General features: G+C 41.0%; 1 protein-coding gene across 1 annotated transcript in view; it reads left to right on the forward strand.

Annotated features, from left to right (window-relative positions):
• notch2 (notch receptor 2) overlaps positions 1-13,110 on the forward strand; it is a 51,082-nt gene that overhangs the window by 30,433 nt on the left and 7,539 nt on the right. Inside the window, 19 exon segments of the mRNA XM_047374297.1 lie at positions 367-522; positions 612-797; positions 1,176-1,289; positions 1,412-1,525; positions 1,645-1,878; positions 3,800-3,910; positions 4,024-4,216; positions 5,326-5,471; positions 5,645-5,758; positions 5,848-5,967; positions 6,051-6,203; positions 7,258-7,486; positions 7,742-7,943; positions 8,105-8,258; positions 9,613-9,797; positions 9,927-10,059; positions 11,020-11,271; positions 11,451-11,563; positions 12,515-13,056. Coding sequence (XP_047230253.1) covers positions 367-522; positions 612-797; positions 1,176-1,289; positions 1,412-1,525; positions 1,645-1,878; positions 3,800-3,910; positions 4,024-4,216; positions 5,326-5,471; positions 5,645-5,758; positions 5,848-5,967; positions 6,051-6,203; positions 7,258-7,486; positions 7,742-7,943; positions 8,105-8,258; positions 9,613-9,797; positions 9,927-10,059; positions 11,020-11,271; positions 11,451-11,563; positions 12,515-13,056 — 3,451 coding nt within the window.

Consider the following 13,110-nt stretch of genomic DNA (forward strand, 5'->3'; position numbering starts at 1 on the left):
GTGTCTTGATAATCGCCAAAGATTTCCCCCTATTGTCTATTCCATTTGTACAATAGCTGTGAGAAATTGATTGTCAATCAGTGTTGCTTCCTGAGTGGACTGTTTGATTTACTTGGAGTTATATTGTGTTGTTTAATTGTTCTCTTTTTTTTTTTGAGCAGTGTATAGTTACATTTTTGTAATCTTGACTGGTGGCTCATTTTTGGATCTGGATGGAGCATAACATCTCTGGGCAGTCCTTTTTGTCAGTACAGCCAGTACAGGCAGGAGTCCTGGCAGTAGTATCTCAAGTTTCTTACTTTTTTTTCTTCATATGGCTAAAGACATTTTTTACAAAAAAAGTCCTAACATGTTGTCTTTTGTCAGGTTTGCTCTGCCATAAAGATGATGCCTGCATCAGTAACCCCTGCAGAGAGGGCTCACATTGTGACACCAACCCCATCACCGGGATGTTCAACTGTAACTGTCCTCCGGGCTATAAAGGCAGCACCTGTAACGAAGACAGAAATGAATGCGACATTGGTGAGACAGTGTCTGAAAATGTTTCCCTGCTTAACTTTCTAAGCAGTTTAATGTATTTGTTTAAATTTCTCCTTCTGTTTGGTCATCAGGTCCCAACCCATGCGAGCATGGCGGTCAATGTAAGAACACTGATGGCTCCTTCACCTGTAAATGCGTGAGAGGTTACTCTGGGCCTCGCTGTGAACAGGATGTCAACGAATGTGCTTCCAGCCCCTGCCTGAATGATGGCACATGTCTGGATCGTATCGGGGAATACACCTGTATCTGCATGCCCGGTAACTTTCTTAAGAAACTGAAAATTACCAAACGAGTTGAGAAAGAAACAGCAAAGTGTAGCTTGTTCGAATTGTCTGTCTTTGTTTTTGTTTGCCTTCAACAGACAGCTAAACATAGTGTGTCCAACTTAAAAAAAAAAACATATTTTTGCTATGAAAGCATTCAGACAACATAAGTCCACCAAGATTGTACTTCTAATATCTTTATTTCAGTAAAAGCAATAAAACCATTTTTATTTTGTCTGGAAACGTAAAGTGATTTCATACAGGTGGAGTGGTTAATAAAAAAGAAGACCTTTGTTGTTTTAGTGCCTTGTTTTTATATACCTTGATGTAAATCCACTCAAAAAAATGTGTGTTTTCCCTAAATACTTACAGGATTTGAGGGGACTCATTGTGAGATTGACGTGAATGAGTGTATGAGCTCCCCCTGTCTGAACCAGGGTAAATGTGTGGACCAGGTCAGCCGTTTTGTTTGCCAGTGCCCAGCAGGTCAGTGTGGCACAAAGCTGGTTTTATCCATTTCTCTGACAGACCAAAGTCATTTTAAAGTTTTGCACACCTTGTTTAGTACATTGCTAATATCAGCTTGCTTTTCTGTAAAATGCCCTCAGGTTTCAGTGGAGAAATGTGTCAAATAGACATAGATGAGTGTTCCAGCACGCCCTGTTTAAATGGAGCCAAGTGCGTCGACCGACCCAACGGATATGATTGTGAATGTACAGAAGGTGAAGGCGAATAACCAAAGCATAAAGTTTGGCTTGAATTACAAAACTACCTGAATTCCTCCTTTGTTCCATAGCCAAACTTCTCCTGTTGTTGCTTTAACAAGAACTTTTCTCCACAGGGTTTACTGGTTTTCTTTGTGAGGAGAACATAAATGACTGTGATCCACCTCCTTGTCACCACGGTGTGTGTAAGGATGGCATTGCCACCTACTCTTGTGACTGCAGCTCTGGGTACACTGGCTCCATCTGTAACATCCAGGTCCAGGAGTGCCTCAGCAACCCATGCCAAAATCGGGGGCGCTGTATTGACTTGGTTGATGCGTACCAGTGTAACTGTCTACCTGGAACCTCTGGTAAGTCCTTGAGCTGTTTGAAAAGTTGACCAAATGGGTTGTTTTTTTCTACTCTCTTTATTCAGAAACAGTGTTATTCGCCAAGTTTGTGCACACAAACAAGGAATTTGACTTCAGTTCTGCTTTGCTCTCAATGAAGACGTTTTAAATTTAAATATATAAAAGGAAATAAAAATAAAGGTTTTTTCGTAAATATGTAACTATACGGTGTTTTTACAAAAGACGAGGTTGAATTAGTGCAAACAATCCTGGTATCGATCTAGGCACTTTAACTTTTACATGTTCACCCGAGGGACAGGCTAGGGGAAGAAGCCGTCTCTGTGGCGTCTGGTTTTTGCTATTAGCAATCTGTGGCGCCGACTTAGAGGTGAATATCTAAACAGTTGGGAGATGTCAGTTGCGTCCATTTTCGGCATTTGGATTGGCTGGGTTGGAGAGCTGAGCTGGTTGGTGGTTCTCCCTGGGCTGACGTTGCAGTGGCGGTGATGTTGTGTGTTTCCAGAGGCATGGTGTATGCTGCCTGCCGGGGACTGCATAGTGAGTGAGGTAATCCCGTCTTGGTGTGGGGTCAGGGGGTCCAGACTCCTCCGTGTCTGCCTCGCGTCCTGGGGGGCGGGTCTGTGAGTCCTCACTCCCCCCACTGAATATTCTAATGGAGAAACCTGATATACACAAGCGCGCTCACACATACACCCACAGATGAGGTGAATTCTGGTGTTTAGAGATACATGGTTATACTCTACATTCAGCTGCAGATACCACTAAATGCATCTTGTATTACCGTGTACTTTTTAGTAATGTTGTTGTATATACGATTGTTGGTTTTTTTTCTCTCTTTCTGCACGTGTAGAAGCAGTCTTATAGGGTGTTCTATTTCTTTTATCATTCTTTCTCTCTGCTCTTATCTCCTTCTCTCCCTTTTACCTTTTTGCCCTACCTCTCCCTTTCTTTCTTTTTTTTCCCCTTTTATTTCCGTCTCTGTGTCCGTTGCATTTGAAATAATCCCAAATCAATGTCTAATAAAGATGTTTATGTTCATATCAAGCGAAGCATTATGGCGAAGCCGTAATGCTTCGCTTGTCAAAGTAAATCTCTCGGGCTTCTTCTCGGCACTCAGACAACAATTCTGAGTGGCACTCTGCGATACGGACACATAAAAAAATAAATAAATAAAGCGGACCGAATGTGGCAGGTGTGAATACACCCATAGAAAACACTAATGAGAGACCTATGGTCAAAAATGTTGTGATCATGAAGGCAGTTTTTATCTGCCAGACATTTACTTTGTGTATAAGGAGATTCCATTTTTCCGTTTAAAGGAGAACGTTGAATATTCCTTTTGTGAAAAACTGCCATTTGCCAAATAATTGTTGCATAACAAAAAAACTTTGGCTTGTGGAGCATTTTAAAACTCCAGATAATTGGATAATTTGGTTAAGTACCACCCTTGGACCTGGTACTAAAGACTGAATAGTCTTTACTGCACTAAGCCTGTTGTCAGGTCGCCCTGTAAGGTTTTGTACTCCACTTCCTCTCCTCTGTTGTGCCTTCCCTTTATTTCTGTTTTCTATTTCTCACTTCACCTTTAGTAAGCGTTCCAATAATGTTAAGCACTAATGCTGTTCTTGCAACATCCCTGTGTTTTACTTGAAGTCTGTTTCAGTTCCTCTTTTATAAGGTCTTGCTAAATGCCCTTTATTTGGAGTCCCACGCCCCCTGGTGGTATAATCTAAAACATTATCAGTTTGCACAGAGATATTTTTCAGTGTTTCCTCTAACTTCAGCCTATACTTATTTCACATCAGCAATCAACACGACGCTTTTACTGTCTGATTTCTAAAAGTCTGCAAGTCGTATTTATTGACACAAAACAGGTTTGTTAAATTATTTGACTTCATCTTTGCATTTCTTTCTGCTTCAGGTATTAACTGTGAGGTAAATGAGAATGACTGTGACAGCTTCCCTTGTAAGAACGGAGAGTGCCAAGATGGCATCAATGAGTACAAATGCGTGTGCTACCCTGGATACACAGGTATGTATTTGCTTTGTGCCTGAATAAAATCAGTTATAATGATCGATACAGTTTGAGTTGCAGTAGGCCACTATACTTCTGATGTCGCTGACGTCTGAATAACTCTCCAACAGGAGATCGATGTGATGTCAACATCAATGAGTGCGAGTCAAACCCATGTATGAGTGGGGGAACCTGCAAGGATATGGTGAATGGGTTCCAGTGCCTGTGCCCACCCAGCACCTATGGCCCCCTGTGCCTTTCGGGGACTGATCACTGCGCTTCTCAGCCTTGTGATCATGGAGATTGTATCGAACAGCAGCATGGGTAAGAAAAACTGCTTATTTCAGGGCTTTAATGCCAAACAGTACCTAGGAACATTAGTTAACACACTTAAAATAATCAAAAGAAACATTTAAAGTTTCCGTTTGCTAAACTTGTTCTAACTCCTTTGTATGCTGCCTTCACACATACTGAATCTGTTTCTGGAAGCAAAGATCCATTAGAAACAGAAATATGAGTTCATTGTATACTCATACTAAATATTTTTTTCTATTAATACCGACAATGCCTGAACATGTTTTCACTCATTGAGATCAACAGGTAGATGCGGCTTCTTGAATCAAACACTGTAATCAAACTAGAGTAAAGAGGTGGAAAAGTATGTCACGTGTGTGTCAGCACAGATTTGCAACATTAAGTTAAAACAAATTAAGACTGCTCTTAGAGAATCTTAAGAGACTGCTTCTCACAAGAAACTTGGTAGGAAAAGACTCATAAATCGTCCACTGTGGTGAACCTAAGAGTTTCCAGTAAGAGAAAAGAATTTCCTGAAGAATAATGACAAAAAAGAGAAACACTGGGGAACATAGCTTGTTGTGACAATAAGAATAAGTCTGTATCAGCTGCTAAATCTTAAAATCTGATTTCATCTTATAATTATCAAACGAAAGGCAGCGGTCACTTTTTCCCATTTTAAGTATTACTATTAAGTAGAAGAAAAGGATGTATGGATATATTTCACAAATATCTGAAAAATGGGCTATAAGGATTTAGCCCATTTTCATCAGATACTTGTAAATCAAGTCCAGTGCAACCAGCTGCCCTCAGAAGTCATCTCATTGGTAAATAGTCCACCTGTGTGTAATTTGATCAAAGTATATACCCTCTAAAGGCCTCAGAGGTTTGTTAGAGATCATTAGTGAACAAACAGCATCATGTCCCACCTAAAAGAAAGCTACCATCAACTCATCTTGTCCAGAAGTTTTAAATGTATTTTTGTTTTGGTGAATCAAACGTAAAGAGGAATTTGCTTTTCCAAATTTGTACAATAAACTGTAACATGTCATATTTCACACACGGTGATCAGTTTAATGGCTAAGGTGCAGAAACACACCGACTTCACATTCTGAATCACTGGTTTCCGTCTTATCAAGGTACCGATGTGAGTGTAAGCCTGGTTGGGTGGGGCTACACTGTGAGCAGGAAAAGAACGAGTGCCTGCCAAACCCGTGCTCCAACGGCGGCATCTGCCAGGACCGACTAAATGGCTACACCTGCCAGTGCAAACCAGGATTCAGAGGTAATACAATGAATAGATTAAGCAAATAATACATCCATGGAACCTCTTAATGTTGTTCTCATTCCTCAGTATTTCAAGAAATTACAGGACAGTTTTATGAAGTAGATGAAACTGTCCTCTAATATTTAGGGAGATGTGACAAATGAGTGGTGAGTTATCTCTTCTCTTGTTAGGTGTCAACTGTGAAAAGAACGTAGATGAGTGTGCATCAGAGCCATGTCTGAACAAAGGCATTTGTAGAGATGGGATCAACAGTTACACATGCCAGTGTAGTCCACCATTCACAGGTTAGTAATGTTATATTTACACCAACTTGTAAAACCAGGGTTTGCCAGATGGAAATGGGACAACTTGAATGTTTTTTTTTTGAAAACAGGAAAGCACTGCGAAGTGGAGCAGGTTCCCTGTGCCTCCCATCCATGTGAGAGGGGAGGAGTTTGCCTCCCGTCTGCAGATTACACTTCTTATACCTGCCGGTGTCGACCTGGCTGGCAAGGTACCTGTTAGGGACAGATATTTGTTATTGTGCACAACTCAAATGCTGCTTGCTTTGCTAACAACATTTTTTTCTCCAAATAGGAAAACGCTGCAATGAAGACGTAAACGAATGCTTGAAGAACCCCTGCCTGAACGGTGGTCGCTGCATTAACAGCAATGGAAGCTACATGTGTAAATGTCAACGTGGATACAGTGGACACAACTGTCAGATAAACGTCAACGACTGCTCACCAAGTGAGTTTAACTAAACCTAGTTTATTCACCTCATTTTCAGTGATACTCAGAACCTTTAGCCCTTTTCTGATTTATTGTTTCATTTTGAATGTGCTTGAACTGGTCATTTTAGTCTTGGGTTTTTAGAGACCTTACAAAGTTATCACTGAAGCATGAGCATCAAAAGTGCAGATTGTAAACTATTATTAAAATCCTAACATCTTCTCCAAAAACTGCTGTAAAAATGTTGTATATTGATATTTTCTCCACTGTAAACATGTCAGTCCTTCAAAACTACTTCAGTCTCAAATATACATGTCTTATTATATATATTTATGGGGGTTTTATTCCTTTGAATGTTACTATGTGTACTATGCTACACAGTTTAATAAATTTAAAAATACTAAAATAATTTAGATAAAATAGATTTAAATAAAGTATTTGCTTATTATAATTATTATTCCCTGAGATGGATGAGTGAAAAGTAGCAACATTGATTCCTATTGATAATTAGTTCTTTCTGCAGTGTCAGATTGGGAAAAAACTAAAATGTTAGGGTCCCAACAAACAGCTGTATTTTGTATATACTTTTTTGTATATAATTTGTATATATATTTTTTTCTTTTAAAACCACTATGAATAATATAGTTTGAAGTGGAAATGTCAGTATATTTACTTAGATCCCCTCTATTTATAGATAAAGACCAAACAAAAATAAAGGATTAATGATTGGCAGCAGATGAGTGTGTTCATGGTTGTTTGTGTGTTGCCCTGCGATGGACTGGCAACCTGTCCAGGGTGAACCCTGCCTCCCGCCCATAGACTGCTGGAGATAGGCACCAGCTTCCCCACAACCCACTATGGAATTAAAAAAAACATGAAAAATTAAAAAACAAAATTACGTCTTCTGGCGAATTTGACCAATATCCATACAACGCAGCTAAAATACCTCAAAAGCAAAATGTTCCTAAGATCTATGAAGGGATAAATAAAGATTTAATTGAGTTCTGAAAAGTGTTTGAATGATAATTTTGGTCAGAGAACACCTCTATTTCCCCAACTTTGCCCTGTCTAGATCCGTGCCTGAATGGAGGCATGTGTGTGGACGAAGTGGCGAGTTTCTCCTGCGACTGCCGCCCAGGTTTCGAAGGGGAGCGCTGCGAGACTGATGTGAACGAGTGTGCCAGCCAGCCCTGCAGGAATGACGGCGTATGCCGCGACCACATGAACAGCTTCGTGTGCAAGTGCCCACCGGGGTTTAACGGAATCCAGTGTGAGCACAACATTCTCGAATGCACTGAGAGGTGAGCAACTTTTTATCCATACAGTCACTGTGTTACTACAGATAATAAATATTCAGCAATTTATCCTTATCAGGTGAATTTTATATTAAATTCATATCATAAGAAGAAGAAGTATCGTATGTATACTGGGTTTTTTACAAAAGAGGAAGACAAGGTTGAATTAATGCAAATATTCATGGTATCGATCTGGGCATTCTGACTTGTGTATTATTTTCATATTAAAAAACATTACTTTCCTGTTAATTTTCTCTCCAGCTCCTGTCTCAATAATGGCACTTGCATTGATGATATTAACACCTTTTCCTGCCATTGCCGGCCTGGTTTTTACGGGAAGTACTGTGAGTTTGAGGAGAACGAATGTGAATCCCAGCCCTGTAAGAACGGAGGCACCTGCACAGACGGCCTGGGGACTTACCGCTGCACCTGTCCTCTGGGATACAGTGGACAGCACTGTCAGGTAAAGTGTTTGGTTGCTCCTGCAAATGAGGAGCTGCACATATTTCTTTGGTTATAAAGAGACAATTGGTTTTTTCAGGATGTTAGATGTTGTGGATCTGCTTGGTTTACTTTGAGCTGTAATACTGGCATTGTAAACGCTCCTTGTTTTTTTGTTTGCAGAACTATGTGAACCTGTGCAACCAGGTTAAATGTGAAAACGGTGGCACCTGCTCTCAGACAGCTACGTCCTGGACCTGCCGCTGTCAGATGGGGTGGACTGGACTTTACTGTGATGTCCCCAACATGTCCTGTCAGGACTATGCTGCCAGGAGAGGTGAGGGATTGTTTCAGTTTCAAAATAATTGGCAGTTTATGCCAGTGTAATTCATGAACAACTGTTTAATGTGTGAACTACCTGGTTATCCTGAGCTATCTTCCTTATTTTTACCTCCGTCTTCCTCCCTCCCTGTTGGATGGAGTCAGGTTTAGCCTAAACCGGCTCAGTTATGGTTGAGGTGCAAACACACCCTCCATTTCTGCTACCTGTATGACCCCCTCTCTTTTCCAGTGGTTATGGTCAATCTGACAGAGAGAGGTATCCCAATCATTGTAGTTTCTAGTATAACAATGACCATCAGTGGGCTCTAGATGGACAAACTGTCTACTTTTAAGGCTAGGCTTAAAACTTTCCATTTTGATAAAGCTTATAGTTAGAGTGGCTTAGGTTATCCTGAGCTATCTCTGTAGTTATGCTGCTATAGGCTTAGGCTGCTGGAGGACATAATGACCACTTTCACCCTCTTCGCTACATTCTCACACTACTCTCCAATTTTGCATTATTTGCTGTTATTTCAGCTTTTAACTTTGTTCTCTCTACTTTCTCTTCCTAGAAGCTACACCTGGCTTGACTCTGTGTCTACCTGTGACACCTTTCTGGAGAGGGGCATCGTCCGAGCTTCTGCTGGCAACAACTTAATGCTCACCCTCTACCGATGATCCACATGGCCCTGTCTTTCAGTGTTTAACCCTTTCTCTCTCCTAGACATGGCGATTGACTGAGCTTTTACTGTGACTAACTCTATGTCCTCTCTTTCAGACTCTATCCTTGAAAACTGGCTCAGAGTTTATCTGTTCTTTCTTTCTAGGGGAAACAACTAAAGGAGCTACATCCATTAACATTTACTTTTCCTTCCCATAGAAAGGACTCCTGGATCAGTGCTTCTTTGTTCTCTTTGTGTCTCTGCTCTGTTCTCTCAAACCCCCAGTCGGTCGTGGCAGATGGCCGCTCACACTGAGCCTGGTTCTGCTGGAGGTTTCTTCCTGTTAAAAGGGAGTTTTTCCTCTCCACTGTCGCTACATGCATGCTCAGTATGAGGGATTGCTGCAAAGTCAACGCCAGTGACTGTCCACTGTCTCTACATGCTCATCCAGGAGGAGGGAATGCTGCAAGTCACTGACTGGATGCAATCTGCTGAGTTTCCTTAGACAGAAAAACCTATTTATCCTAATGGAATAAAAAGCTAACTCTGACTGCAGTGTTCAATGATTAGGATTAATTGGAATGTATGTACCTGACTTTTGTGAAGTGCCTTGAGATGACATGTGTTGTGAATTGGCGCTATATAAATAAACTGAATTGAATTGAATTGAAATTGAATTTATGTTGCTCCCTGTCTACATTACTACAGGTTTGGAAGTGGAAAATATATGTAAAAATGCAGGTCACTGTGTCAACGTGGGGAATTCCCATCAGTGTAAGTGCCAGTCAGGATACACAGGCAGCTACTGTGAGGAGATGGTGGACGAGTGCCAGTCCAACCCCTGTCGAAATGGCGCTACATGCAAGGATTATCAGGGCACCTATGAATGTGTAGTAAGTACATTCTAAGGTTTATTTGTCTACATGTCTCTGAAAGTAGCCGTTCAGTGGAACGCTCATGCAAATTCTATATTTGGACATTAACAAAAAAATAAACAAAGTCTCTTGTTTAATTGTGTCCAGTGTAAACCAGGTTACCAAGGAGTAAACTGTGAGTATGACGTTGACGAATGCCACTCCAAGCCCTGCTTCAATAGAGGAACATGTATCAACCTTATCAACCGCTTCACCTGTATCTGCCCACCTGGGACAAGCGGTAGGTCTAAATATCCGTTATCACTCATTAAGAGCAAACGAATCGGTGAATTTGTCTTTTAAAGCTTATTCAATACATCCTTTCACAGGATACATTGACTGTTAAAAACAGATATTTACATACAATCTTTTTTTTTCATAATTATTCACTTATATGTTTTAGGTCTGTTAGAATCCAGAATAAAGAGGAGGAGGAATGTTTAGATTGTTTTAAAACTTTCTCCAAATCTGACGTTTGAATAAATTTCTCAGGCTTGAAAGCTTCTCCTTTTTTATCAAATGTAATGATGGGTCGTTATGGTCAAACCTTTCAGATTTCATCAGATCATCATTAGAGGACATGTCTTCAAACATGAAGGTCATCTTCCTTTGCAAACTGTAATCAAACTTTTTATGTCCTTTTTTTTACCTCCGAGTGGCCTCTAAGCCCATGTCTGTACAGGACTCATTTCTTCATGGATCTTCACAAGCTTCTTTGCTTTTGTTCTTGGGTTCATTTAAACATTTCACACCTTTGGTGCGTTCATCTCATGGAAACAGAACCCGTCTTGTTCTTGAGCAGCCTGATGGGTGGACACTCCCAAGATGTTTGAAAATAATTGAACAGATGAATGCGGTGCCTTCAGAGATCCGTAAGGGTGAACCAGCCTTGTGAAGGTCCACAATTCTCTTCCTGATGTGTCGGCTGTTTTCTGTTGAGTTTCTCATGTTGGAGGCAGTGTTCAATATTTGATAAGACGCTTACAAAGCAAAGACTTCATCATTGTATTATTCCTATTTGAATGTGACAATTATAGGTAAAACCGCTTACCCTCTGCTGGTGCCTCCGGCTTTAACTGGAAGATAATAAAATGTTACATTTGGCTTGTAAAGATGCCATGAAGTGCACGTAAAATGCTCTCTTAAAGAAATGCTTTACTTGATGCATGTGTTAAGTAAGATCTTTTCACCTTCTCTGCAGGAGTCCAGTGTGAGGTGAATGAGGACGACTGCTCCCCCAGCCAAGGCTCCTCTGAGCCGCGCTGCAGAAACGGAGGGCAGTGCATCGACGGTATTGGCCATTACACTTGCTCCTGCCCTCCAGGGTTTGTTGGAGAGCGCTGCGAGGGGAATGTCAATGAATGCCTGTCTGGACCCTGCCATGACGCTGGCAGTCTCGACTGCATTGAGCTGGTCAATGATTATCAGTGCCTCTGTCGCCTCGGATACACAGGTATATACACTGTCTCCTCAAATTAGTGGTACGCACATGTACCACAAACTGATATAGTGGATGTAATGAAAGGCAAGTTTATTTGTATAGCACATTTCAGACAATTAAAAGAACATTGAAATGGCACAATTCTTTGACCTTTTCGTGGTCTTCTGTCTCTTTCTCCTGTACTTGCTCAGGGCGCCACTGTGAATCCATGGTGGACCTGTGTCTGTCTAAGCCGTGCCGTAATGGCGGCACCTGCTCCATGAACATGAGCTCGGTGCACGGCTACATCTGCACTTGCCCTCCAGTAAGTCCTTCTTAATGGTGGCCCTTTTTTCCCATCATTTTTACGATATGGTTATTTTAAATAATACTAATTTTTCAATGATCACAATCTTGGTTTTGTTTTATGTGTGTAATGGCACACACCTTTTAATTTCTAACGTTCACACGTTCATAATGTGAGCTGAACCCGATTAGCAGTCTTCTGTTGTGAAAAAGAAAAGGATCATTCCCAAGAGATAGCATCTAATGTGTAATTATTATTATTATTATGAGCTTTACTTCATGTAATTGTAAAGTTCTCCTCTGATTCAGTTTTAAGTTTCTGAATATGTTGACAATGTCTGTTTAGATACTGAAAATGTATATTATTTCCTTAATATTTTTGTATGTTAATTGGAAAGCTCTATATTGAAATATACCGTATTAAACATGATAACTCTGGAAGAGTATCTGTTGCTGTCCTGATTTATTTGAGCGTGCTCAGCCTATAAAATATTCAAGGTGGCAACATAGAAAAATAGTCTAAGCACAACTGACTTCCCATGAAAGGACACCAGATTAGTTCCTGTAACAATACAAATTTCTGTTTATGTGCCTGGAGTCCAGGCAGAAGGTGGCATTTGGCTGTCAGCTCTTTTCTTTCTTTTCTTGTCAGTTTCTCTTTACTAACTGCTTTTGTTTTCTACCCTAACTTCTTGCTACCTTTATGTTTTCATGCTTGCCTCAGAGGGCTAAACCATGGCTCAGGTAAAGTAGAAGCTTATTTGTGGGACTAACTTGTGGCCCTCATTGTAAAATTATCTACAAGGTTGTCCAGTGCTTTGAACAAGTATTCACACCCCATACTTTTCCTCAAATTTTCTTCTATTACAGCCTCTAGCTTTAACGTGTTTTTATGTGTAAGAACATTAAACTCATACCAGGATTTTTAATATAAAATAGCGTTGAAAATGTCAACACTGTGCTTTTATAGGGCTTTTCTGGATTCAGCTGTGGTGAAATAGGTGTAGAGGATTATAACTGTGCAAGGCTGGGTTGCCAAAACGGCGGACGCTGTCTGAGGTCACAGGCAGGATACCTGTACTGCCAATGCCAACCGGGTTTCAGTGGGTCACACTGTGAGAAGGAACAGTCGTGCTCTGTGCCCTGCCAGAACGGTGGAGTCTGTTTCAAAGATCCGTTGAACCCATTTCAGCACAGCTGCCGGTGTCTCAAGAACTTCTTTGGACGATTCTGTGAGAACAGAGTAAGCGTGTCAGAGCCTCCGAAATGTCCTTACGTGCAGTGTGAGCAGCACTCAGGAGATAACGTGTGTGATGATCAGTGCAACAACCATGAATGCCAGTGGGATGGAGGCGACTGCTCGCTCAACTGGCTGCAACCATGGGTTGGCTGCAAAGCCAGTGTTCCCTGCTGGGATCTCTTCAAAAACGGACAGTGTGATAAGGAGTGTGACAACCCTGGGTGCCTCTTTGACAGCTTTGAATGCCTAGATACGCAAACCAGCCCCTGCAAGTATGTCACTCTCCCTCTAATTCTGTTGATGATGTGTATAGAAATCACCACAAG

This window comes from Girardinichthys multiradiatus, chromosome 9 (genome assembly GCF_021462225.1).
Source record: "Girardinichthys multiradiatus isolate DD_20200921_A chromosome 9, DD_fGirMul_XY1, whole genome shotgun sequence".
Classification (NCBI taxonomy): domain Eukaryota; kingdom Metazoa; phylum Chordata; class Actinopteri; order Cyprinodontiformes; family Goodeidae; genus Girardinichthys; species Girardinichthys multiradiatus.